General features: G+C 32.0%; 2 protein-coding genes across 2 annotated transcripts in view; one reads left to right on the top strand and one right to left on the bottom strand.

Annotated features, from left to right (window-relative positions):
* Positions 1-8,809: 8,809 nt before the first annotated feature.
* On the top strand, positions 8,810-10,238 carry LOC127709816 (G-protein coupled receptor 35-like). The gene has a single exon (XM_052215470.1). It carries the CDS (start codon positions 8,810-8,812, stop codon positions 10,019-10,021), a length of 1,212 nt encoding a protein of 403 aa, XP_052071430.1. The 3' UTR covers positions 10,022-10,238.
* A 2,234-nt stretch (positions 10,239-12,472) lies between these two features.
* LOC127708116 (uncharacterized) overlaps positions 12,473-26,142 on the bottom strand; it is a 44,394-nt gene continuing 30,724 nt past the window's right edge. The window contains exons 15-27 of the mRNA XM_052212962.1: positions 25,846-26,049; positions 23,625-23,752; positions 21,694-21,823; positions 21,057-21,253; positions 20,631-20,724; positions 19,404-19,626; positions 18,843-19,024; positions 17,647-17,799; positions 17,366-17,511; positions 16,147-16,289; positions 14,725-14,822; positions 14,108-14,240; positions 12,473-12,854 (exon numbers count right to left, since the gene is read on the bottom strand). Of these exons, the coding sequence (XP_052068922.1) occupies positions 12,781-12,854; positions 14,108-14,240; positions 14,725-14,822; positions 16,147-16,289; positions 17,366-17,511; positions 17,647-17,799; positions 18,843-19,024; positions 19,404-19,626; positions 20,631-20,724; positions 21,057-21,253; positions 21,694-21,823; positions 23,625-23,752; positions 25,846-26,049 (1,905 nt within the window). The 3' untranslated portion in view covers positions 12,473-12,780. The remainder of the gene's footprint in view (positions 12,855-14,107; positions 14,241-14,724; positions 14,823-16,146; positions 16,290-17,365; positions 17,512-17,646; positions 17,800-18,842; positions 19,025-19,403; positions 19,627-20,630; positions 20,725-21,056; positions 21,254-21,693; positions 21,824-23,624; positions 23,753-25,845; positions 26,050-26,142) is intronic.

Genomic DNA, 26,142 nt, shown 5'->3' with positions numbered 1-26,142 from the left:
GGGTAACACTTAATACCCTCTTCTACTAGCGGCTAAGGCATAAAAAAGAAGTTCAACCCCGACACATGTTAACGTGCCAGTCCCTATTCAGAACCTCGTTAGTGCTTGTCTTCATATTTTATTTCCGGGAATTTCGTGTTTGAAAAATATTTTTGATAGTCTCTGTTAGATTCATTTACAATTCCTTTTTATCTCGCAACGATTAAAAGAATTTTATAGATGCTTGAATATTGTTGAAAACGGTACGTTCACCTGTAGATTATTTTTCTTTGTCTGTCGTATGGTAACTGTTTTATTTACTTATATCCGACATTCCCTTTGATTCACATTTGTGTCGCAGATTTTAATTTTCTAAAGTTGTTTTGTCTTTTGGTCCATGTAACATCTTCTCCAGATGTGTACAAAATATATTGTAGACACGCCTTTGTCTGTAAATTTTAGTACAACTGAGAAAACATTAAATACATATGGTCAGCGTACCTGGGTCAACAATGTGTTGTAAATATAAGGACAAGATAATGTTATTTTATACATGCATGTACGTCGCGACAGACACACGGGCAACATAGTGTTAGTTTATACATTCATGTACATCGCGACAGACATATGGGCAACATAGTGTTGATTTATGCATACATGTTCATCCCGACAGACATAAACGGGCAAGATAGTGTTAATTTATACATACATGTACATTGCGACAGACCTATGTGCAACATAGTGTTAACTTATACATACATGTACATCGCAACAAACCTACGGGCAACATATTGTTAATCATACACTTACATGTACATCACGACAGATATAATGCAACATAGTGTTAATATATACATATATGTACACTGCGACAGACCTACGGGCAACGTTGTGTTAATTTATACCTTACATGTACATCGCTAGAGACCCAGGGGCAATCTTGGTGTTTATTTATACATACATGTACATTGCGACGGACCTACGGGCAACATAGTATTAATTTATACATTCTTGCACACTTCGACAGGCCTACGGGCAACATTGTATTAATTTTTACATGATAAGTACATTGCGACGGATCTACGGGCAACATAGTAATAATTCATAAATACAATTTACATCGCAACACACCTACGGCAACCTAGTGATAATTTATATACATATAATACAGAATGATATACATATAATATGTTAATTCTTCATACACTATTTGGTTGAATTGCTTCTAGTTCTTTCCAAGTATTAATCCATAAAATATCGAATTCAGTTCAATACTTCTTAAGGGGATGATGGGTAGTAACAGCAGACGAAAACATGAGAAACATGCTACAGTTATTCTGTACTTTATATCAATTTAAAAGTATCTTCTGTTTGACAAGGTGTATTCGAAAATTTACTTTGCTCTTTCAAAAAGTCAAAAAAAGACGAACTAATTAAGTGGTAGGTGCATGTACACTAGTTAAAAGGGTTTCAACGGTTGTGAAATTTCAAATTTAGTCGAACTATAACAGGTACATGCGATACACGTTAGAATATACAATTAAAAATAGGATTTGAAAATATGCGATTTCTGTTGATGGGATTTTGAATTCTATTTATGCAATTAGATATTTCTGTTATTTGTTTTTACATGCTTAACTCCCGTGTTTATAAATTATATCAAATTTTTGGTTTATTAAACAATACAGTCAGTACGTTTGCTCCAAGTTATATCGATTAAAAAACAGCAAAAAAAAATCCCATACTTAATCCAGAATAATTTGTGAATTTCTATGGCATCTAGCACTGTAGTAAAGTAATGTAGACAAGATTTACCTAATAAAAAAATCCAACAATGAAAATTCTAATGAAAAATCCCAGACAATTTGTGTAGACTCTAAAAAATGTAATAACGAGATCTTTATATTGTTTCATAAATAACCATTAGACTGAAGCTTTGCAAGTTAATGCCTTTAGCGACAAAGCCATACATAGTACAATAATACTGATCAGTCGCTTGTGTTAATTTATACATTACATCGTGTTAATTCATACGTAACATGTACTTTGCGACGGATCTACGTGCCACAAAGTGTTTATTTATACATACATGTACATCGCGACAGATCTACGGGCAACATAGTTTAAATTTTTACACACATGTACACCGCGACAGACATACGGACAACATAGTGTTAATTTATGCATACATGTACATCGCGACAGACATACGGACAACATAGTGTTAATTTATGCATACATGTACATCGCGACAGACCTGCAGGCAAACTTACCTATTATGTCTGTTTGTTTTGCTAATACATTGTTGTCAATATAATGGAATTCTATATGACTGTCATACAAGTGAAAGGTTTAGCTTGCTATAAAACCAGGTTTAATCCACCATTTTCTACATAAGGGAATGCCTATTTTTTCTTGGGACCAAACCTTCTCCCTTTTCTGCACCAATAGTATAACACCACAACATAGAAAAACACACTATAAAATATCAATTGGAAGGCTTAACTCAATCAAAAAACGTAAATTAACACACAATGAATTTTCAGTTTGTTACATGTAAACGGCATCCTATAATAAAACTAGGTTAATTTTATTTTGAGTTGCCCGACAGTTATTGCGAACATTGTTTGGTAATGTATTGCTGACCATTGGTTGTTGTGCTTGTAATTATGTTTTGATATTTGTCATACCAATATTGTAGTCTAAGAGTTAACTGCTTCCTCTGAACTGATCTTTTTATTCTACGTTCTTTTAAGAATTTTGTTTTCCAATTTATTCAGATTAAAAAGTGAACGACTCAGATCTAAATAGATGGAGAGACTGTGTCCATGGGACACAGATGATGCCTCGCTTGCATATAACGTTATAAAGGGGCAAACTAGAGAACTGTAAAAGTGACGTCACCCAAATTCGAACTTGATCTGAGTTGTATGGTAAAAACATTGTGTATAAGTTTCATAACATCTGGTTGAGGCAAACTTAGGACGGACGGACAAGGGCAACACTTAATACTCTCTTCGACTAGCGGCGGGGGCATAAAAAACCCCGACACATGTTAACGTGCCAGTCCCTATTCAGAACCTTGTTAGTGCTTGTCTTAATATTTTATTTCCGGGAATTTCGTGTTTGAAAAATATTTTTGATAGTCTCTGTTAGATTCATTTACAATTTTATCTCGCAACGATTAAAAGAATTTTATAGATGCTTGAATATTGTTGAAACGGTACGTTCACCTGTAGATTATTTTTTTTTATCTGTCGTATGGTTATTGTTTCATTTTCTACATAAGGGAATGCCTATTTTTTCTTAAAATGTCCTGTACCAAGTCAGCAAAATGGCCATTGTTATATTATAGTTCGTTTCTGTGTGTGTTACATTTTAATGTTGTGTTTCTGTTGTGTCATAGTTCTCCTCTTATATTTGATGTGTTTCCCTCAGTTTTAGTTTGTAACCCGGATTTGTTTTTTTTCTCAATCGATTTATTAATTTCCAACAGCGGTATACTACTGTTGCCTTTATGTATAAAGTCAGGATATGACAGTTGTTTTCCATTTGTTTGATGTGTTTGAGCTTTTAATTTTGCCACTTGATAAAGGACTTTCCGTTTTGAATTTTCCTTGGAGTTCAGAATTTTTGATATTTTACTTTTGACTGCAAGGGACTTGGAAAAGGTAATTTAATTTTTGAATTCTTGAAGAAACGAAAAAAACATATTGTATTGCCGATATTTTGTGTTACCTAAATAATGCTTTTATTTATTCTAATAACATTTACGATAATAATTTTACTGCACCAGATGTGAATTTCGACAATTAATGTCTCTCCAGTGATGCTCGATGCCGAACTATTTTGAAATCCAGAAGCTAATACAAACGTTTAAAAATAGCCAAAAAGGACAAAAAGTAAAGCACAACCCGGACAAGGAATAGAGCTATGCAATGATTAACAAATTGATAAAATAGCAAATAAAATAGTCCTAGTTAGTTTACTTATAAAAAAAAATAAAGCTGTTGTAAAATATGAATAATTATTATTTAAGGATACAGTAAGCTGTTCAAAAAGTTGGCAAATGCACATGCTAGATGAATCAATCTGATGTCTATCAAAACAACATGCCATTCATGTTTGCCCATGTATTTTGTTCTCTGTAGCTAAATAACCTGTCGAAAAAAAAAAAAAAAAAAAAAAACAATAGGAAAATACTAGTCCTATAAAATGTTCACAAAATTATTTTATAGTGCATAATTCGGCATATGTCTCAACCCCCAAAACAGCCTGTTCTTTCTCTTTCTAGTCACAGCGCATATTTTGATCCTCTCAATTATAAATGAAAGTAGCACATCGACTTGTGCATTAAAAAGTCAAAGAATGCTTTTTACTTCGTTTTATTACTTTTCATATCTTTACACGTTTGGAATATGCGGTCAATTCTTAAAATTGGCAATAATTACATTCACAGTAAACATAATAAATCTTTTAAACGCACATGGAAGAAGGAATAACTTATCTTTAAGAAAATATACAGTCAGTTTATTAGTTTAGTCAACAGTTATGTGCATTTACGCGAAAATGGATAATCGTTATAATTTGTAAGTGTAATCCAACACTAGTTACACCTCACACCGAGATTACACCATTGCATACTAAAGTGGTTACTCGAAGAGAGTAATAGTTAAGAGTTCTCACATCATAAACAGTCTTAAAGTAAAATATTTACACTGTTAATATTTACATGATTATTTTATTCACCACGCAACTTCCTTCTCCTTCAAACATGTCAGGAAATCAAATATAACGAGAAAACCTTTATGAGTTAAATTTTAGGAGCTCGAGTATCTGCAAACAAGAAGTGGCTACGCAGATTATATGAAATTGTCTTTTGGTCATCTTTGATCATATAGCTCTGTAACTGTTTCGGTTCTATACATCCTTGGGTTTCGAATAAGCTTTGAGCGTTCCTAATGAAGGTAAATCCAGAAAAGCGCTTCGAACGCATGGAACTTATAAAGTGTTATTTTCATTTTATAACCAAAAAGATTATTATACGACCCATATTAATGTCGTTTCTTTTGCGTTAATAAAATAAAGGAATAATGCATTGTAGAAAGTTTATATGCCTATACTGTCCACATAAAATCGGTTAATACAGTAAAGTTGCCTCTTATTTGGCTCCAAGAGTTAATACAGGCTAAGTAAAGTCATTTTAGGTCGTTCACTAGCTCATTCTAAAATGATGCAGATAACACATTAACGTTTGTACAGTGGATTACTGCACAGACAGGATCTTGGGCTCAGCTTTCATAATTATTGAATTTTTCAACGATGAATATGAATACTAAATTGACTGTTTCCTTTTTTTTAATTAGCTATGTCTGCTTCTTAAGTCTGTTGCAGTAGCTTAGTGTGATAAATAATGTAGGAAGTGTCTAATATAAAAAAAAATATCAATATACCATGCTTATAATTGTTTACGCCAGACGCCCTTTTCGTCTACAAAAGATTAATCAGTGACGCTCGATTAAAAAAATTTAAAAAAGACTAAATAAAGTACAAAGTTGAGGAGCATTGAGAACCCGAAATTCCGAAAGGTTTTGCCAAATACAGCTAAGGTAATCTATTCCTGGGGTAGTATACTATTGTTGGAAATACTTTTAACAGCACTTTGTGGTACCATTTGGTCACTAATTGTAAAGTACCATGATTTCCTATCTAAGGACTGGAAGATGTAACAGGTAAACATCGATAATTTGATAATTATGCATATAATAAAAGGTAATTAAGTTGAAAAAAGTGCATTTTGAATTCTGGCGCTATAGATACCTTTGAAAAACAAAATTGGCGCACAAATATATATCTCAGTAATTGGCGCAAAAGGGCTGATTCTGATAGGGCGATTGGTTTAGATGTTGAATCGTGTTTTTCGAACACTCTATTCATTTTTGTGTTTGTTAGGGATTTTATCTTGTGTCTAGTGACAAGCTTTGAATATAAAGCTATACTTTACATCTTGTATTAACACAATAATTGCATTTCCCTTTTCTGTCCCTTTCAACAAAAGAACCATTTCCATTGCTTGAATTATTCAATACTTACAATTTCCTACCATTATCTCTCATCTCTCATGTTGTTGTCCGTTAATAGAAACGGAAGTTGTTTATCGATGTAATTTTCTTAGTCAATTTTACATTTATGTAATACGACTACAGTTCTAACAATTCCAATGAACAAAACCATTACTTCCGTTATGACAATGTTTAGACATTTGCGATGTTTATTGACATCGCTGACTGTTGTATTAATTGCAGTTTAAATTAATGTATGTTGGAATCGGTATGATCTAATCTGAACATTAAATTAAACTATGGATTAAACATGTATATGAAATTAATGATCTTCCACCCAGATAATTTTTGTGGACAATTTTATAAGAACAAGTATTTTTGACTTTCGAAACTTTCACCTCTAAGAGTACGAAGATACTGCAAACGCAAGTGTTGTGCGCATGGAAATAATAATATACCTTATTTGATGAGATGGAAAAAAGGATTTATTCACTATGAACATTATACTTACCAGGGGAAAAGGCCAGGGTTGATATAACCTTGTCAATGTATTTTTTTTAAAAACGTTGTATCTTCAATAAAAAGTAAAATAACAAAAATACCGAACTCCAAGGAAAATTCAAAACGGAAAGTCCCTTATCAAATGACAAAATAAACAGCTCAAACACATCAAACAAATGGAAAACAACTGTCATATTCCTGACTTGGTACAGGCATTTCCTTATATAGAAAATGGTAGATTAAATCTGATTTTATAGCTAGCTAAACCTCTCACTTGTATGCCTTGTATGACAGTCGCGTACAATTCCATTATATTGACAGCAATGTGTGAACAAAACAAACAGACATAATTCGTAAAAATGTAAAAAATAGGGGTACAGAAGTCAACATTGTGTTTTAATCGTAATCACTATAAAAACAAACAAATATGTCAACAAAAAACAAACAAAATGGCGTCTTAGTAACTGTCTTCCTATTGGACAAAATGCATGTTTATGCCTATACAACTGCTTCATTTAAGCTTCAATCACGGTGTTGCTAAAATGTTTGCTCGATGCTTCATCACACCCTTGCTTCATGATGATTTTAATACCCTTTCTTAAACAATGTTTTATAATTATTTTTGCTTATATAATATTTCTAAGTCGAAAAATATATTCTGTAAGTGAATTGTCTGCCTATTTAGATATATCCGATTGCAATTTCAACGTTGCTGTCTATCATGATATAGGCTTATTCACTACTATGTGCTGTAGGCGTAGATCATATTATCATGGAAAATGGGGGAAAAGTGAAGAACAGATTTGATAATAACACCTGTTCCTTTTACAATTTCATGAAATTAAAGTAAGCTATTCATTTCTAAATTCGGATAAATTGAAATGAGTGAATAGACACTCATTCTAAGCAAATTGAAATAACAAGTCCAACTTGGGTTTTATGAAAAAAAGAATGAACAACGTATACAAATGTACGTTGTTTATGGAACGGAAAAGGAGTTAGGCTCTAAAATGGCCCCTATTTTTAGCTAAAATTTCAAATAAGGATTTATTGACCAATATCTTGATGAATTATAGCTAATATAATGACTAAATAGTAAATGTGTCTTTTTGTTCAAAATTAGCGTACTTTTTTCATGACGTTACAGAAGCACTCATTTTGATTTTTCCACGAAAATTCAATGAAAAGGAGTAAACTTCCTTTGATTTTTTTCCAGGAAACAAAGAGCGCATGTGTCGACATAAAAATCTTTTAACTTAATGTTGTTATGACATTTTACATGTCTGACTTGAATATTTAGTTTGTGAAGCTTGCGCTCTATGTTTCCTATGCCTTAATTAATTTGGTTGACATGTAGACGATTTTGTCGAATTTCGCAAAAAAACTCTATTTTTTTTTTTAACTATTTGTGATGTAACAATCAACGCGTTATAATAAAACTTAGTTCTATTTATTATTTAAGTTTCTCACGTGTCTTTTTGTCAACTTAAACCACTTTTTATCTATTAGACATTGAATTTAATAATTTAATAATCGGGGCCAAATATTGCCCATAAAGAACTTGCACCGTACTCCTTTATACTTCTATACTTCATTAAAAACAACTTTCAAACTAACAAACAGGTTTACGGAAACTGACTTCAACAAAAAACAGTCAATATTCTTATAGGAAATATTCCAGTGAATACGATATTCCACAAATTGCATTTCTTACCAGAATTTACACGATGAAGCATTGCTGTTGACAAGAAATTCAGTTCTCTTTGTTGCCCTGCCATCGAATGCAACGGTATTTTCACTTGTCATGAGCAATTCGACGGTGGCTACTATTTGACAAGGAAATGTTTATCATTTGAGAGCACGTAATGCCAATCCTGGTTTTTGATTGGTCTCGTGTTGCTAAGTTTCCTTTATTCGACTGATGATTGCGATTGTTCTCTAAGTACTTATTTATGTGTTATTTAAGGGTAAAGTTTGATATTTTGCATATCATTCTGTGTCCATTTTAGTTTTTCAAATTATTTTAAACTCTTAATTACATGTTATTCAAGGTGAACTTTTTCTTTAACTCTTAGCACATGTAGCATTGGGCTTTAATATTTAGTTATCATTAATACTACAGACTTAACGGACACATACAAAAGAACAGCAACTTTTAAACAATTTTGAATAATTTTTCACTTTTTTTTATGAATAATGGAAGTTATTACAACATTAAATGCATTTAAAAAAAATCAAAATATGTATATTTCAGGATTCTGATGACTATGAATGATACAAATTGTCCATTTGGTTTTGAAGTGATAGAAGGGATTACCAATGCTACTGAACTTGACAAACTGATATGGCCTTGCGAACTGAGAGTATTTTGGGTGGAAATATATCCTTTTGTGACATTGGTACGTGGTCTCCTGTCATATGGTACAGTCTTCATTATTGTATTAGGCTTAATGTTCAACCTTACCTCTTTATTGGTATTGACCAGGAAGCACATGCGAAAGTCAACAATGAATCTATATCTCTCCGCTCTCGCAATATATGATTGCCTTGCTTTGACTATGAACTTTATGATTGGAGTACTTCGAGGACAGAACAAACATATAAACAAAGATTTCCAAGACCATGAAGATCTCTGCAAATTCCATGGCGTTATAGTGGAGGTATTTAATTTACTATCGATATGGATTATTGTATCTTTTACAATCGAAAGGTTTATTATGATTAAATTCCCACTCAAAGGAAAGCAACTGATGACGCCAAGGCGCGCAGTGTTCGTGATAATTGGCGTATCCCTAGGCGTTCTTGTCTTCTCAATGCATAAAATTGCCGTTTCGGGCTTTGAGGGGGATTCGGTATTTGGATATGCAGCCTGCAAAACAAGAAGAGCTATATTTGTAGAGATCATTTATTTCTACGTAGCTTTCAACACATGGTTTCCAACTCTAACAATAGTAACACTCAATACATTAATTCTTCTGGAAATACGGAAGAACAAAAAGAAAAGGGAGCAAATGACGTCACAGTCAATGTCAAAGTCTGACGAAAAAGCAACAAAACTTCTGTTACTTGTTTCATCTGCATATGTTGTGCTGGTCCTACCTCTTGGATTGATACAATCCACAGAACTTATATGGAATAATACACAGAAGGTTCTTCCAACAGACCCAGACTATATCTACTTCATGTCGACAAAAATAAGGTTAAAATGGGCAAGAGCATTTTTCTTCTTCTTTTACCAGCTGAATTTTGCTGTCAACTTTTTCTTATACGTATCTTCTTCATCTGCTACAAGATTTCGGGCAACTCTGAAGATGCTATTAGGAATAAAGGTTGATGAACAGGAAATGACATGGAACAATACAATGAAATCAAGAGCAACTAAAATTAATTCGGTTGCACCCGCACAATCTGACGACGGACCTTCAAGCAGAGATCTGCATTCCAAAAAAACCGAATTCATTCCTGAAAGTGAAGCATGAAACGAAAAATTGTGAATTAAAAGCAAGCGTTATACTGACCTGAACATGAAACTTGTATTAGGGAATAGTGTTCCTATTTAAATGTTGTCTTTATTTCATCTGGTATTATGTAAATAGCTCATCATAGATAAATGATAATTAAGAGTAAAGTAGCTATAAAATGTATTTTCTTATCACTTCATTGTACATACTAGTAACTATACCAAAAAATCGACAACTTTTAGAGTTACAGGTGTAGAAGAATTTAAATAATATATCAATTTTTAGAATAATAACAGGCTGAGAAAAGTATAGCATTTTTATTTAAAATAATCATGTATAGTTTAGATATATTTAATTTTTAAACGGACTTAAAATGCATAAATCGCAAAATTTACATTTTTCTTGTAAATAATCGTTGGGTTTTCAATAAGTTCTATTAGTTTACGTTTTTGTGAATTAATTGGTACTTGAATTTTGCAGGTAATTTGAATGCTTATAATATGATTTTAAGTTATAAAAAACGGATCGTTCATAGCTAAAAGGTTAAAAAATTTATAGCCTTGGTCCTTTTGTAATTGCGAAGTGCGCACAAATGTGCATGGTGTGATGTTCAACGATTCAAATTTGTACAAATGAAACCTAGAGATAAATATAAACGGTACGTTTACACAGAATTTTAAATTAGCAAAGGTTGAAAAATGAAACAACACTTTATAAATTCGTGTGTCCAAACCGCTATTCTGGATTTACCTTCATCAGAAACCCTCAAACTTAAACATTTGAAGGCCATGGATGTATAAATACATAAAAAACTTTAACAGTTGTATGACAAAAAGGAACAAATAGAGAATAACCAAATTCATTTAAGGTCAAATTTGCCTGAGGGAGTGTGAATTTTAGTTTCTTATTAATTTCTTTAACTATCTTTTAGAAAAATATGTTATAAATCTAAAGTAACGTATTCCAAAATTTCGAAGGTCACTTGTAAAGAAGTGGGGCAATGATCATATTTTGGTGGGATTTTTCATATTTGTTCAACTTTTTGGAATTTAAAATGTTGGTTAGATTTTGCAAAAAATGTTCATGAAATTAGACGAGAATCTACTTTGACGGTCCTTGATAAAGATAGCTAATATATCAAAAGTCAAAATTTCCTTTCTTTGTATATACAACAATGTACATGGCTTCAAAAAATTTGTGCATCTTAGATACTGTCTTTAGTGGTCGTCTTTGTCTTTCTGTTATGTGGATTATGTAATGTTATAGTCTTAAATTATTTCGTTAGTTATCTCGTTTAAATTATTTTCGAGCTTTTGCCTGTTAGCCTTGTGGCATGGATGCTAACTCTTAGTTGAATGCTGTATTATTTTTTTGTCATTTTGTATTTTGAGGACAGTTTCTTCAGTTTTAGTTTGCTCTTACTGCAAAATGCTACTTGCTTAAAACTTGAAAACTAGTGAGAAACAAAGGGAACTTACTGTAACAACACAAACTAAGTATAAACGGTAAATATCAGATGGAAAGGGCTTGACTCATCGGTACTAAGCACAAAACAAAAACCAAATGACAATTTGACTCCATTGAGCTTCTTGTTTAAAAGAAATATGCATTGTAGATATTGTTTATCATGATAATAAATCAAAGTTTCAAAGAAATCAAATTTAAAACATATATTTAGACTTCTATGAAACAGTTACTGAAATGTTAACAACTTTAGAAAAACAAATATCATGTTCATTTATTCTTATGTACTTACACACAGAACACATATTGTAATGTTAACATGTTAAAATAGACACAAATAAATATTTTGTGATTGTTCATTGTTATCATTATATAATAGACACAACAATATTAAATTTATTTTAATGTTTAGTCATTTTACGTGATGCAATATTGTCTAGACCCAAGCCAATTTTAAGAGTTTGACGTATGACCCTTCCGGATCAACTAGGATCATTCTCTGATTGCGGCGGGGTAAGTGTTGCTCAGTAAATATGTTTTGTTTCGTATACCGTTGTTTGTCCATTTGAATTGACAATATATGCAGGAGTTATTGTACTAACACCTTTTTTGAGTATTGTAAAATAATCAAAATTTTGTATTTCTCCTAACCCCTGCTGTAATCGGACCTTTTGTTCACTTCTCAGGGTAACTTTACTTGAAAATATAATAATAAGGTTAAGACAACATTTTCACAACAGTCCCCAAATTCTCAAAACATGCAAAATGACCAAGCCGTACATTCCTGAGAGTTTAAAAATGTAATATGAGCGGACGCAGACATTTCGCTTTGGTGTAGTAATCTATTTTTTTTATTCATTTCATGCAATATAATTTTTTTTCTCGCATGAGTTGTCGGGACGAAAATAAAAGAAATAAAACTGCCAACATTGTTTTGGTCAGCATAAGTTATTGATTTTGGTGGATCTGTTTTTTTCATTTGTATTAAGAAATATAGAATTCAAATCAGAAATAATATTTTAATTTGTAACAATATAGTTGTAACAAGAACAAGTAAATATAACATATAAATTAGAACGGAAGGATTTTCCTAAAAAAACACACATTTAACTAAATTACTACGCATTTCAACATTTATTCAAGAGCTTTAAATACAAAAAATCTTTCAATATATATTGCAAATATATATATGCAAAATTCATTATGACAACAACAAATGCCGATGAAAGATATTCATCGTTGTGAATTTTTTTACATTAATTTTACTGATACAAAAATATCATATTTACACAATTGTACTGTTAAAATATTGCTTAGATTCGTCCAAAGTAAATCGAGAGAAGAGCTAGGAAAACAGCGAATGTCAAGGACATTTGCACCATGTCACCTGTAAATGAAACAATTTGAATTTTACACATACCTGTTAACAGATTATTAGCAGTATGGTAGAATATATTTTAGGTGTCAAACTGTAGGGATACGTAATCCAGTTTTTTTTTCTAAATGCTTTGGTTCATGTCAATGCAAACAGCAAAAACAATGAATTTTATTGTTAAATTTAAATCAAATTTGCCCCTTCATTTACTTAGTTTAAAATGTACATTACCACTAAATATATGGAGATTTAAGATATCTCAGCAAATAACAAACATGTCTAATTCTGTAATATCTGGCTGTCAAACTCCTATATGATGATTGTTGCAAAATGAGTCTCAAAACACATTTGTGTGATGTTTATTTTGATACCACATCACTGTAAACACAACTTTTTATGGTACTGTTTCGTAGAGGAGTATCCACCGACTTGCCAATGCGTCTGTGATTCGGTTCTACATTATACGCATAGAAAACTAGCTAAGCGATAGTTAAATATAGTGTTAGAAATCGAAACTCAAGAAGAATGAAACAGGTCAGAAGCAACTGAAAATGGACAAATGCTCAACCTTAACTTTATAATAAACGCAACGGAAACATAAAGGTAACAACACAACTGATTGCTTGTGCAGTATTACACTTTCTAAACCCGGGAGCGCAATCATGTTCCAAGGAAAAGTCAATCGTAACCTGTACCCATCAAATTACTCAAATCAGAGGAAAGAATATGAAGTACAATAAATCCTATGTTAATATAAAAATAGGGAGATGAGTTATGAATGCCAATGAGACAACTATCCACCAAAGTTCAAATAAAGTGGATGTAAGCAATTAAACCGTTTTGTACTTTTCATCAACATTTGCGCACACTTCTAGAACACTATAGTTCACCCCGGTTTTTGAGGGTGTTTGTGTTGCTTAAATTTTAATTTTCCGAGATGGGTATTGTGGACAAGTGTGTCTTTTTATCTTTTTCCTTCGAATAAGCTGTTGTCTGTTCTTCTTTGATTGAGTATTGATAATTCAAACGTGATAAACGTGTCCTTTTTCTTTTTAAAGGGTCATCTTCCTCAGTTAAAGTTGCTATTCACTTGTTCTGTTGATTAATAGGGTATGATTTTGTTAGTTTTTATGGACGTCCCCTTTTGGAATTTGCCTTTGAGTTCGGTCTTTTGTTATACGCTTAAAGCTCGTCGAGCGTACCAAATCCGTCGCGTTTCAAATAGTGTAGCGCTATTTGATATTTCTATCATACACATCACTTACATCCTGAGAAGGTAGTATTAGCTACACTGGACAAAGCAGCAAGCTGAGATGAATCCAAAGCACTTCTTTGGCCAGTTGTAGTCGACTGAGCTTGGCTTACACTAAGGGTGTTGATTTGAGTTGTTGTAAGTCCCTGCAGTAAAAATAAACATGATATATGATTTCGATGTAAATAACTGGCCATTATTTACACATTTCAAAACATAGATAGGAAGAGGGTACATGTTAATATGACATAGTTAATTATAATATTTTTTTTTATGTTTCAAATTTTATACTCTACTGAAAATAAAACATATGCACAACTAGTGAAAATTTCTATGGTGTTCAAATACATGAATCAAATTCTAGTAGTCATATTTTTCTTTGTTTAGTTCATTTCCAAATAAATTTTAGTTCTCGGTAAAAACATTTTATACAAATTATGATAGGAAATCCCAATAGCATAACATTTAATTTCCTACACACTACCTGACAAGTAAATAAGCATTTTTCCATTTTAGATTGTTTTCTTCATCAGTTTCTGTCGTAGTCATGAATATAGATATTTTTCACTGAACGTTAAGCAAACACCATCAACACAATCGTCCTTTTTTGTTTTCTTTAGAACTACTTACAGCAAATGTTGAAGATGGAATGTATGATACGTGATTCGAGTCAATAGCATCAATTTGGCTTTCGGACAGTGTTGATATGTCAGAGCTTGTTAAACCACCTGAAAACATATAAATATAAATCAACTCATTGTTGTGTATGGAATAAAGCATATCAAAGGCATATTTTTTTTCTGATTTTGATACATTTAATATTATTGATTACTTGAAGTCAAGGTAGACCAGGTGCGTCGACATGCAGTGCATCTCCAGATATGCATGTATCATCTGTTCTCCATATTGAAAACTAGAGGCTCTAAAGAGCATGTATCGCTCACCTATGTCTATGAGCATCTTCAACAATGGACTCTCCCCAACATTGCGGACTAGAATAGAATTCATGACAAAAATATTTTTTTTGGTTGATCTTGTATTGCTGACAATTTTTTCTGTTTACAGTTTCTCTCTATTTTCTTTCGGTTTGCCCAAAACATAAAAAACGGGAAAAATATCAATTAAGGCAATCACTCCTATTAAGAATAAACCAACAACTTAAGCAAAATGTTACTTATTTGTAGATCTTGTCTTGCTGATCATTTCTGCTATTTAAAGTGTCTTTGTATCTTTTATAGTTTTTAAGGTAGTAGGCAAAAACTTAAAAATATTGGTTGAAATCGTATTTAAAGAGCAAGTTCTCCTACAAGTAGTCGACTGATGATTCAGGCTATTTGACTTACTTGTAGGTCTAGTCTTGCTGATCATTTTTGCTTATTTAAGTTTCAATCTATTTATTATAGATTTTCAGATATTAGGCATAATTGCAAAAACAAATGGTAAAAATCATTATCAAAGGGTAATAACTCCAATAAAGAGTCATCTGACGATTTCGACCATTGACCTTATTTGTAGATCTTGCCTTGTTGATAATTTTGGTACATGAAGTTTCTCTCTATCTAATAAAACTTTTCAGATATGAGGCAAACACGAAAAAAATCGGTAAAATTCGTCATTTAAGTGCAATAACTCCTATAAGAAGTAATCTGACAGTTTTGAAGCAAACAGACAATATGTAGATCTCATTATTTTGAGCAAGATTTTCTCCATTCATAGCGGTTTTCAAGATAATAGACCAAACTTGCATGTTACCCCTATGTTCTATTTTTAGCCATGTCGGCCATGTTGGTGGGCACGCGGGGTCATCGGACACATTTTAAAACTAGATACCCTAATAATGATTGTGTCCATGTTTGGTTAAATTTGGCCAGGTAGTTTAAGAGAAGTTTTTTGTAAAAATTAACGACGACAGACGACGACGACGACGGATGACGGACGCCAAGTGACGAGAAAAACTCATTTAGCCTTTTTGGCCAGGTCAGCAGAAAATGTACTTTTACCAGGATTTTCTTTCTGTTTTTCATTTCGAACTACTTTATTCGTTTTACTGACCTATGACAATGCCAATATTTGATATTGTTGTTGAATCCCAGGTTGTGATATCGCTTCCATATGCAGACTTAGCCAATGTAAGGAAGGAAGATAGCTGACCATCTGAACAACTGGTAACCTCACCGACAGCGTCAGCAGCCGATCTGTATAAACATACAAATGAAACAGGCATGCACATAATATAACAATCTGTATATTACAAATATTTCGGTTCATTACTTTTTTTTTAAAGTAAAGCTAATATATATATATATGAGCAGATTTAACAAGAAAATGTATTGTGTTCGACTTATACTATTTTCCGGGCAGATAACGACGGACGCCATGTTATCACAACTGCTTTTTAAAATTAAACTGAAATGAAAGAAAAGAAAAAAATTAAATTAATAGAATTATCAAAAAACAAAACAATGAGCTTGACATGACATCAGATTGATATGTTCCTGAAGGAGTTCACCCGTCTTCCCCGAGGGTATTTTCGTGACGATAAAGTTGACGCCGTTGTAAGTTTTGTTCCATTAAAATGTTTGAAAGAGTTACTCCCCATTTGAGAATAAGTCTTATGCATTTTATTGTTTTTGCCCCTAAACATTTAGTACTAAAAGAATTAGACATTTCACCCCTAATGTTATGGAAATTGGTCGTTTGCACAATCTCGCGTATTTGAAGTAACATAGAGTATATTTGCCAATCAATCGTCAGTCAAAGTGCAATTCATACTGTTATTCCAATATTTTGAAAGTCGTTTGACCAACATTCGAAAACATTATTTTACGTTCGTTTTAATTTTATTCACTAAGGAGAATGATAACACTAAAACTATTTCAAATAATTCAACATGACTTTGAAAAGGGGAATAAAATCACAAAAACAGTTCTATTATTAATGAACTATCCATTTGAATAACATTTAGGATTTAACATAGCTAAACGGACGCCTTAAATTTATAACGTGTTGTTTTCATTTCTTAAGGAGTATATGAAATGTTTCATTCATCTGAAAAGTAACTTATTTTTATTATTTCTTTGTTACATAAATAACTAACAAATAAAGCAGACAACATTAATAATCTCAGACTTGTATGCTCGTTTTAGAAACATGATTTGTTCTGGAGGCGAAATACAATTTTTTTTTAACGATTATTATTTGCAGGTGTATGACATGATATATCTGTATCAACTCGAGTCTTACCACTACGCGTCTAGTCAACGATACTTACGAATAAACACTATGGCTTATGACATTGATGTGGTTAGTCTCTGCTCCGCAGGTCATATGACCGAGTGATCGCAATTCACTCGATGAAATTGTGCTAGCATCATCAGATTTTTCCAAAGTCAACCATCTTTCAAATAGTGCGTTTTTCTGTAAAAAAAATTAATTTATCATAAATGGCTAGATTTGCACAGGTGGTGAAGAGTATTCTAGAAGCTTTTGTTCGGTGTTCTAAAATTTCAGATTTCCAAGTTAAAAAGTTAAAAAACAAAATTATTTTTTTACCTGAGCATCTGTCCAACCATCATATTCTCCAAGTTTACTGATGGCATCCAAATCAAGTGTCAAGGTGCCAATTTCAGAAACTGTTAATCCTTGTACGATAACGCCTGCACTATAAACAGTCGTTGCGGTCCATGTTGTTGGATCTCCCCAAACCTAGGGTAAATAAATGTATACATGGTATGCTGCTAGGTTATATACATAAGAATTTATTTTATCTTGGAGGACACTTTATCATGTAATTATTTATAAAACAAATCTGGTACAAAGAGATAAAAGATCATACTTTTTACATTCAAAGATCCTATAGATTTACATGTAACGCTTAAAATAATCATCGGATGTTGAAAAAATAACGTTGACGAAACAGTAACGTATTTCTTGTTGAAAAAAAAAACATAATTTATTTATTTTTGAAGCTAAAATCCTAATGATCAATAAAATCCGATGCAAACGAAATACACAGACTTGTCAACTATTGTTTTACATTTGTCATTTCGGGGCCTTTTATGGCTGACTATGCGGTATGGGTTTGTCTCGTTGGCAATTATACCACATCTTCTTATTTTTTATATGACATGCATATTCTTGGAATACGTTTTGAAACTAAACAGTCAGGTCAAGAAGAAACTATTTTCCTAGGGAACAAAATGTTATTCTGTGTAGCTATGTAATAGCCAGATTACTGTAACATTCAAGAGGTCGAAAACCAAAACAAGTTCGTTTGTAACATATACAAAGAATGTGTTTGCTTCTGAGTTTATATGTAAAGTTAAATCTAAATTTCTTTCTGATCCATAAAATTTTCAACACACGAAAGGAAGTGTTTAACATATCCATTCAAATGCCAATGGAGGCAAAGCTTCTAAAGTTGTTTGCAAAAATACTATAGATTTAGTAAAAAATATAAATAGGAAGATGCCAATGTAATTTTCCAAATCATAAGCCAGAGAAGGAAAGACAGCATATTATAAAAAAAAATACAACGGACCTTATTATGTCTGTTGAAATTTAAATTTGATGTAACAGAAAAAAACATAGTCAGAGTAAATATGGCTGAATAACAATATCTTTAATATAAGATTAAACACATTTTGTAGGAGTTTGGCCATGTGAAAACGTATTTTTGTAGTTTGTTGTCCAGTTGACACATCAATGAATTCCCAAAAATGTATATAACCTTATAATTAAAAGCTTACAGTGTTACGTTTTCCAACATTAACTAGAGCGTCTATCTGGTCAGTACTGTAGTCTGTTACTGCTCCCAATATATCAACACAGTCTGTAAATTCTGTATCATCTAAGTTGTTAATCTGATCAACGGTGATTGCAGATAACCCGGATGTTCCAATGGTTGTCATGTAAGAACAGGTCAGTGATGCTGGCAAACAAAAAGCAGAAAATTGAAGCTGTAGAACAATGAATACTACAATGTTGGTACACTTTACACTGTTCACATTGCGAAGATTGTCAACGTCATTTTTACAATCCGACATATAAGTTTTGACTGAAATGTACCCTAGTTGAAATGCTTTTTTGGTTTTTGAAGCTCTTTATGTACGATTACTAAAGGAAAGCTGTGCAAAAAGTCGTTGATATTTCTATTCATATTTCTACATGTTTACATGTACCACTAAAAAATTGTCAATAGTTCAAACATTCACCTCCAGATATCTAATCAGGTTTTTTTGGCTATTTTGTTTCCGACTTATTGGTATGTGAAGCACATTTTAATTGATTTTAATTTTAAAGTGACTTACATGTAGACCTTTTTCTTCGTCCAGCACTTCCGCTTGAGGAAGAAGTGCATGCATCTTGTGCAGCCAAAAGTTTTCTCATTACTCGCTTTTTATTTGTCTTGAATGTGCTATCGTCTGATGATGTTGTGTCCATTTTGAAACCTTTGATTTTCCTTTTTTTCTCCTTTTCTTCCTTATCTTTAAATGACTTTACAACTTTATCACTCATATCACAAAGAACTGACTGAAAAAAACAAACAGTTGAAGTATCTTTGAAGTAAAAAGTAATCGAGTATCAATACACATATCAGTGTACAAATGAAGGATCTATAGTTTTAATCAAATTATATAACCAAAAGGGCATTGTTTTATAGACACAAGAACATATCGACTTTTGTGATATAAGTTCTCATAATGTTCAATCTAATCAAAGATAAAACATCTTACTTGGTCTTGTTTATTAATATTGATATGCGTTGAAGGACGAATTTGAGATGCCCACGTTTCGACCATAGGTCGCCCGCTAGTGACCCTCAATCGAATTTCTTTCTAAAACCAGACACGTACTACATATCAGAAAAAAAAAGCAAGTGATAGATTTAATTTAAATCAAACTGCAAAATTTTCGATAACTTATCAGAATAAAAAGATTTTTGCACTTAAAGAAGCGTTCGTAGCAATCAATCCTGAACCATTCAAAACATAAGGTATACAAATTTCGGACGATGTTACGAGTGTATATTGTAAGATCATGAACTGGATAAAGAAGATAAAAAAACTAACTAATACTAACGACTTACAAAAATGGAAATAAAAAAAAGTGATCTTGAATGAATGGAAGCCAAATCTGAAACTTCAATCAGATGTAAACCGCCTTTCCGTTTTACATAACACTTCTAAAATCTATTTAATGTTCATAAACGTTACGGTCACGTGATTACATTTATAAATACAAATTCAAATTTTTAATGCCATATAAACAATAAAGCATGTAGGTATGAGTAACATTTATGCCATGAACTAAGTTTTATCTCTGTTCCTGGTAATTATGACAAATCAACAATTCTCCAAATTTCCAAGAATTTTTTTTAACCAAAGTTACAGTTAAAATGCAAATGGTTATCAATAATACTTCTTATGGATATAATAAACTGTTTATTTCTAGTAAATACAGACAAGTTCTGATGCACTCAATGTTCTTAAGTCTCAAGCACTAATTTTTATCAAGGATTGTTCTTTTTTATTTACCTTGTCAATAGCATCAAGTTGTGTATCAGACATTTCTGCAACAGATGTTCCAAGAGTCATAATACTGGTTGCATCCACTTTGGATCCGTCGCTCCTAAAACAAATCCCGCAAACTTTGCTGTAAATCTTCAATCAAAAGTTGCTAGTCTTATGAGACGGTGAAAATCATGATTCTTTTTTGTGAATATTCAGTTGAAAGCAAGTCAAAAAGTTTAATTTGTTTTCAGAAGTTTTTCAGATAAATATATTTGTTTTACACAAATCAATTTAATAAAAACAACAAAATTACTAACAATAGAAAAGAATTAAAAATTTGAAAACTGAAAATTACATTTTGTCTTTTGAAGAAAAAAAATACAGCTTAGTTCAGAATATCTATAGAAGAGAGGATACAAAAATAACGGTAAAAAAGAGAGAGAATCTTACAAATCAAGTTTTTTCAGGACAGCCGATCCTAAAGCCTTTCTTTCTACTGAACCAAGTGAACATTTTTCAATGGTGGTTGCATATTCTTCCAAAGCGTCGGCGTCAAGTCTATCGAGTACTGTGCTATCAATACCACAAACCATATTACCAGCAGTATCTAGATCGTCTTTCGTAATTTCACCAGAAGTTGTCTTTCCCTGAATTATGTAAATGATACACGTACTTCTATGTTTAATGTATCTTTTTGCAATAAATTCTCCTATGTGCGAGACCAGCAGGCAATTATTTGTTTAATTTATAAATTTTTCTTAACATCTTTATTACAAAAGACTAGCTGTACAACATGTTTAAAAAAAGAAATGTTTTATCCAAAATATTGTAATTCAGGAACAAATACGGGATGCAGCACTACATAACATAGAAAAAAGGGGGAAAATAGCTTAAAGGATTTTACACAGACTTTAAGAGAATGCTCTTTACTTTAAAAATCAAGATGCTTTCGCTGATTTCAGAAACACGTGTTATGTGTTCATCCGGGATACTATCCGTTCTTATCATACTATCAGTTGCAATATGAATTACTGACAGAAGATAAACATAAGCATTTGAAGCGAAGAGAAAAAGATATGTAGCTTACAACTGAGTCCATAACAAACTTGAATCCGTCCTTCATTTGTGTCTTTGATAGAACTTCAGTATCAGCTTGAGAGATGGTACTGACAATGGCATCCTTATTGCTTGTTCCAAATTTTTTCATTTCATTATAGCTACAAATGCATTGAAAGTTAATTGCAATTATTTTTAAATCATATGTTTTCTACAATGTTAAATGAAAATCGATCCTTCAAGAAAAAAAGTGACGCAAGCGTTGCTGCATGCGCTCTATTCTTCCTTGGCAACTGATACCATGTGAAACTTTGGCAAAGTTTTGCTTTTTCGAAAGCATTAGTGTTAAGAGTTTGTCGTAAGAATGTATTTTACAACGAGAGAATTTGTATTAAACATCCTATTTTCTTATTTTTACATGCAATTTCATGCCCTGAGTAATGTGAAGAGGGTTTACAGAACTCATGTGTAACATTTTGTGAAGTAGTGATACGCAATATTTGTATCAAAGAAAAAACATGTTCAATTTTTGTATCCAATAAATGGATGAAAGGTCATGACTTTCGTCATTTTCAGAAGGAAACGAAAGAAAAACGCATACTCGTAAATCACTAGTATTTGTTATCCTGCTCCTGGTAAATGTACCTCCAATGCCTAACTCTATTTTCAAACAGTCAATCAAGTTTTTGGGTTTTTTTTATATTTAAAGCCGGTATTCTAATAAAGCAATATAATGTAAAGTAGACCTAATATTTTCATTCGTTTATAAGTCTTCGATACAAAATTAATTTCAGTAAAAAAAAGATGACATTGGAAATCCTTCTTAATTGTTTAACAATTGCTAAGAAGATATTGCCAGCAGCGGGTCGATACTGCTGGACTACTTTTCTCTGCGAGTATTATTTGCTCATCGGTCAGTGCTTCGATACTGACATGATTTTCAACATACTTTTCTTAAATTAAAGTTTGATAAATTCAGAAATAATTAAGCAACACATTTTCAGCTCATTGATGCAAAATTGACCTGAAATGAATTTGGCTATTCTTCTTTTTGGTTGTAAAACGTTTAGTTAAGACAAAAAATGAAAGTTTTTGGTGTGAGCGTTCCTGTTAATGTTAAATCCCATTAATCACTTCGTAAGCACAACATTTATTTTCATTAACCTTTACACATAAAACTATTTAACATGACTTTAGAAAGGTTATAGGAACGTTCTCCATCCCAATTTTTAAGACACGGCAATATTTACGATCAAGAGATTATGTTTGGTTTAGATGATTGTTTGTACATGGCAAAACATGGCAAAAAAAAATTACCTACACGAAACACAACAAAGGCAATTTGTGTTCTTTGTAAAGTAGTTATTGACTGGTATTAAAAATGTTTCAAAAACACGTGTTGTCTCATTAACGTTGACATATCCTTATTTTAGGTGCTAAATAAACTCATCATATAGATACCAGGATTGAAATTTTGTATATAGGATTTGTGAATTGTCTCTGTCTTTATTTCTGTGTTTTCTGATGTCATACAGGAATGTATTTCGCCTAAGATTTCTATATTCTAAATGGATTTATGAGAGTTGAACATCGAAAACAACTGTTGCCTGTACTTTACGTTTCAATAGAGATATTTAAGCATGAAATAATAAATACTTCAACTAAAACACAGATCGTGTAATAATGTTGAAAGACAAACCGATCTGTTTTGATAATTCAGAAAAGACTGGTAGTGTTTGTAGCATCTTTTTCAAGTACATGAAAGTATGAGTAAAAGATCTACATTATATGGCTTTTAAAACTTTTTCATAGTCGTTCAGGCACATAAAGTATTTCTCTATATATAACTAACATGTTTTTTGCAGTAATTGTTTTCACTTTACTCAATTTCATGTAAAAATGATTCTTGACCACGTTATCAGTCACTGTGTATTTTGTATTTTAATGCTGTATGCAGCTTACCTGAACTGTGCCAGCAGGTTTGGAGCAGACTGACTCAATGTTGCACTGTCTGTGTTTGATTCTACTTCTGCTGTTGACGAAGAATCGAAGTTAGTTGCTTCTTTAAACGCTTTGACAGCAGCATCGACCTAGTATAACATATTGAAATAAATAGTAAGGGTTTCTTTTTTTTTTAAATTTTATGTTTCACAACGAGAAAGAATAGGATATCGCTTGATATAAATTCGTGTTATCTAATTTCAATATCATAATAAACGAGCCTTTGTCGAGTGTATTATTATTGTTGACATCAAATAAGAAGAGCTGATATCAAACGATATTCAATTCTCACTCGTTTAGCGATATCCAATTATCAAGGATTGTTAAACCTTCCTGTAATTTGTTTTATTCGTGTGGCCTTTTTGCCACTCTAACCAAAGTAACGCATTTATATTTTAACTTATTCACACTCCGTCCAATGTGATCCTGGAATTATCTCTTTATGCGGGAAATATGTAAAAGGCCTCAATTATAAGAGAAATACTTTTTTATGAGGTATGTTGTAGGATTGTAAGCTTTATAATCTGCAGATAGAGTATCACCAATATCAGGATAGTTAACGAACTTTTGGAAAAAATGAAGATGTACATAAATGTACCATGGATATACATTGTAGTCTTACAGCAACCAAGTCAATGAAATGCACTGTCGATAATAAAATGAATACAATTACACATTTTTAGATCAGCAATATATTATGCAATACCTGCATATTGTGCATGCATATCACACCTGGTTTAACTTGATCCCAATCATTATCAAACATAGTGTCACATAAACAGAAATATTTAGCTAATATACAGTCATTTATCAGCACTTAAAAAGTTTTACGATCTCCAGTAGAACCGAATCGATCGTTATAGCAGACAAATTTCCTGAAGTGTCCCACTTTCTTTTATATATTTTGAATTAATCTATTATAAGCCATTACCAGCTTTGATTACTGGGAAAAACGAATATATTAGTACAAACTACTTTATCATTACAAAACCATATTAAATGATACAAAATGCCATGAAAAACTCGAAAAATAATAGGAATATTATTGAAAGAAAATGAACGAAAACACAAACACAAGCGAACAAAAATTTCCACTCTTAAGTTAAGATTGACGGAGCGATATGTCTTCATTAAACACATGGAAGTCAGTCTATTATGTATTAAAAATAAGTTCCAACCGTATCCTAACAGTCGGTCTTTATGTGCAAATCAAGGAAAAAGCAGCCCTTTATTTATAATTATAGCCCCTCGGGAAGATTAGTGACGATGTGATTGGTTTTACACCGTCACGTAGTGACCCTTATGGATTTGTAGGGGTCAGTAGTTTTCATATGGGTATCATGACGTAAAGTCACGTCACGTCATGTCAACTGTTTTTGTTTTTGTTTGTACAAAACTTGACAGGAAAAGTCCCGTGTGCGATAAATTCGTTATACTGTTCGCTACTGTCCCCTACAGATCCAAAAAGGGTTAGTAAAATACAAAAAGAATTCAGCCTAATGTCTCATCCCTTGTCAAGTATTTCAATTTTGATATGATAGATACAGCATATTCACTTAACGTTCAAATATTAAGTTGAAGAACTTAATAGAATAAAATATGCGTTATAACAATAAAGGAACAAATAGGCAAGAAGAGGAGTACAGTTGATATAAGTGTATAAAAATGCTGTCTGTCCGAAAAATACATGCATCAAAACATAGCATACATGTCGTCAATGAAAACTGATGTCAATTTTATAGGACATTTTGGTTATGTCGGAGTTAGCTTTTATAACGTAATATTTAACCATTTATTTGTATCTACTTTGACATATTTATTCATGACACAGATATTACATAATTGTTATTAAAGACAAAGAAAATGATAAAAGATTTATAAGTTGAAATACCTATCGTTTCCTTGTTTTCAAGATGGCAGCAGCATTGAACAATTATCATTCATGCGTGCTTAGCTGGAGGATATGATGAAAACTATGTGTATTAATATGAGTTTAACATAGTTGATAAATAAAAAATAATATGATCAATATTATTGTAGAATAAAAAACAAAGCATAAATAACCTTTTTGTTCAGTATGTTAATATTAAAAACCACATCATTACTGAACGCTTTGATATTGAAGCTGTAACAATTCAAGTGTTCATGTGAACTTATTTCAGCGTTACTCTGAAATATTTACCTGTTCTTTTTCAATACACTGCGATTTCGTAATAGCGTTCATTTTGTCCACACATTCACTGTCTCTTGAAATATTTTTGATATCGGCTACAGTTAGGCCACATGCAATCTTCTCCATGTTAGCCAGACGTTGTAGTGTGAAGTTTGTGTCAGCTCCCCCAAGGTCGCCGATTGAATCTTTCACCTTTTTCACTAAGATTTTAGCCTTAATAAACATATATAATAAATAGTGTAACAGCATTGCTTCAGAATATTAACAATGCCATCAAAATATGACATATGATACTGAAATAGTTTC

Source organism: Mytilus californianus, unplaced genomic scaffold, assembly GCF_021869535.1.
Source record: "Mytilus californianus isolate M0D057914Y unplaced genomic scaffold, xbMytCali1.0.p SCAF_7, whole genome shotgun sequence".
NCBI classification, from domain to species: Eukaryota; Metazoa; Mollusca; class Bivalvia; order Mytilida; family Mytilidae; genus Mytilus; species Mytilus californianus.
Note: the sequence above shows the minus strand (reverse complement) of the source record. Positions and strands in the feature narration are given on the sequence as shown.

Bases quoted from the DNA above. Each gene is read 5' to 3' on its own strand.
- LOC127709816 (XM_052215470.1), top strand. From the start codon at position 8,810: ATGAATGATACAAATTGTCCATTTGGTTTTGAAGTGATAGAAGGGATT.